This window comes from Thermobia domestica, chromosome 18 (assembly GCF_964235325.1).
Source record: "Thermobia domestica chromosome 18, izTheDome1.hap1.1, whole genome shotgun sequence".
NCBI lineage: Eukaryota > Metazoa > Arthropoda > Insecta > Zygentoma > Lepismatidae > Thermobia > Thermobia domestica.
Window position 1 is genome coordinate 151,280,714 of NC_137471.1, and position 1,440 is coordinate 151,282,153.

Sequence of the window (1,440 nt, forward strand, 5' to 3'; positions counted from 1 at the left end):
CCCATCTCCTTCTGTATTTTAGCCTCCTTCTATCGTATCCATTATTCTCCACCTGCTTATGGAATGATTGTATACTCTGTTCCGCCTTGTCTCTTTCACTGGTTATTTGCTTAATTCTATTCTCCATGTTAATGATGAAATTCCTCTTGGTGGAGTAATCTACATCACTTCGGGCGAGGCAATAGTTTCCCGACGCGCAACTTTTTTGATACCATTCTGTGTATATCACTCCTTGTTCCCTCCTTATTCTCATATCCAGGAAAACTATAGCCTCTTCCTTTTCTACCTCTAGCTCCAGTTGTATGCCTTTCTCTATATCCTCAATTTCTTTACAAACTTTTCCAATTGCCTTACAGTTCCTTTCCGAATCCCCAAGCAATCGTCAACATATCTAGCAAAAAACACTAATCTGTCACTTCCTTCCATCCTTACTTTCTTCTCCCAGTCGTTCGTAGTAATTTCTGCTAGCACTGGACTCAACCTGGAACCTATGCTTAGTCCTTCCTTGATTTTCAATAAATTATCACCTATAACACAATAACTGTTATTCCGTATAGTCTTCAGGGCCTCCTTCAGTCCCTCTCCACTCCAACCATTCATCTTCCTATCCTTCATCAATTTAGTGATGACTTTGACAATGTTGTTTCTTCTTAGACTTGAAAACATAGCCTTCACATCGACACTGAAAATGATATTTTTAGCTTTGCTCTGTCCTACTTCCTCCAACCTTCTTGTTAACTCAACCGAGTTTTGCACACTGCTACTGTATTGTTGCCTCCTTAACATTTCCACAACCTTCTTTAACTCCTCCTCCAATGGTTCAACTATATTTCCTAGGCAATATAATACTGGTCTCAGTTTTACCTCCTCCTTATGAACTTTTGGAAAACCTTTCATTACCGGTATCCTACCTTCTTTATTAAGACCTCTTTCAAAACCAGCTTTTGTTAGTGATACTAAAACTTTTCTTTAATTTCCTCGCACATAGATCTTTCACCTATCACCTCGTAAGTATCATCACAGATATCATTCAATGTTTCTTTGTATCATTGTTTTTCCATCACCACAATGGCACCACCTTAGTCCGCTTGTTGCACACATATGTCTTTTCGCTTCTTTATATCCTTCAACACACTGTACTCGTGTTTTGAAAGGTGCCCCTTTGGCTTCTTTATGTTCCTTTCCACAATCACCTTAGCGTTTCTCCTTCTACCGAGTATATAACCTCTTCTGCGTCCAATCTTTGTTCTTTGTTCTTTCTTAAACTTATAGCCTAAACTTAACACTTTCTTCTCATCATCCGACAACGTCACATCACCTATTACTACCACATTTTGTCAATGTCCTCCTCCTGATTTGACTTCCACCCTAACCGCCTTCCCTTTTTTATTAATCTTTTCTTCACTTTCATATTAAATTCCTCTTCCCACACTTCCAGTC

General features: G+C 39.0%; 1 protein-coding gene across 1 annotated transcript; it reads right to left on the reverse strand.

Annotated features, from left to right (window-relative positions):
• Positions 1-312: 312 nt before the first annotated feature.
• Positions 313-897, reverse strand: LOC145675308 (uncharacterized). The gene has a single exon (XM_081745699.1). The coding sequence runs from the start codon at positions 895-897 to the stop codon at positions 313-315; it is 585 nt and encodes a 194-aa protein (XP_081601825.1).
• Between the last annotated feature and the right edge of the window lie 543 nt (positions 898-1,440).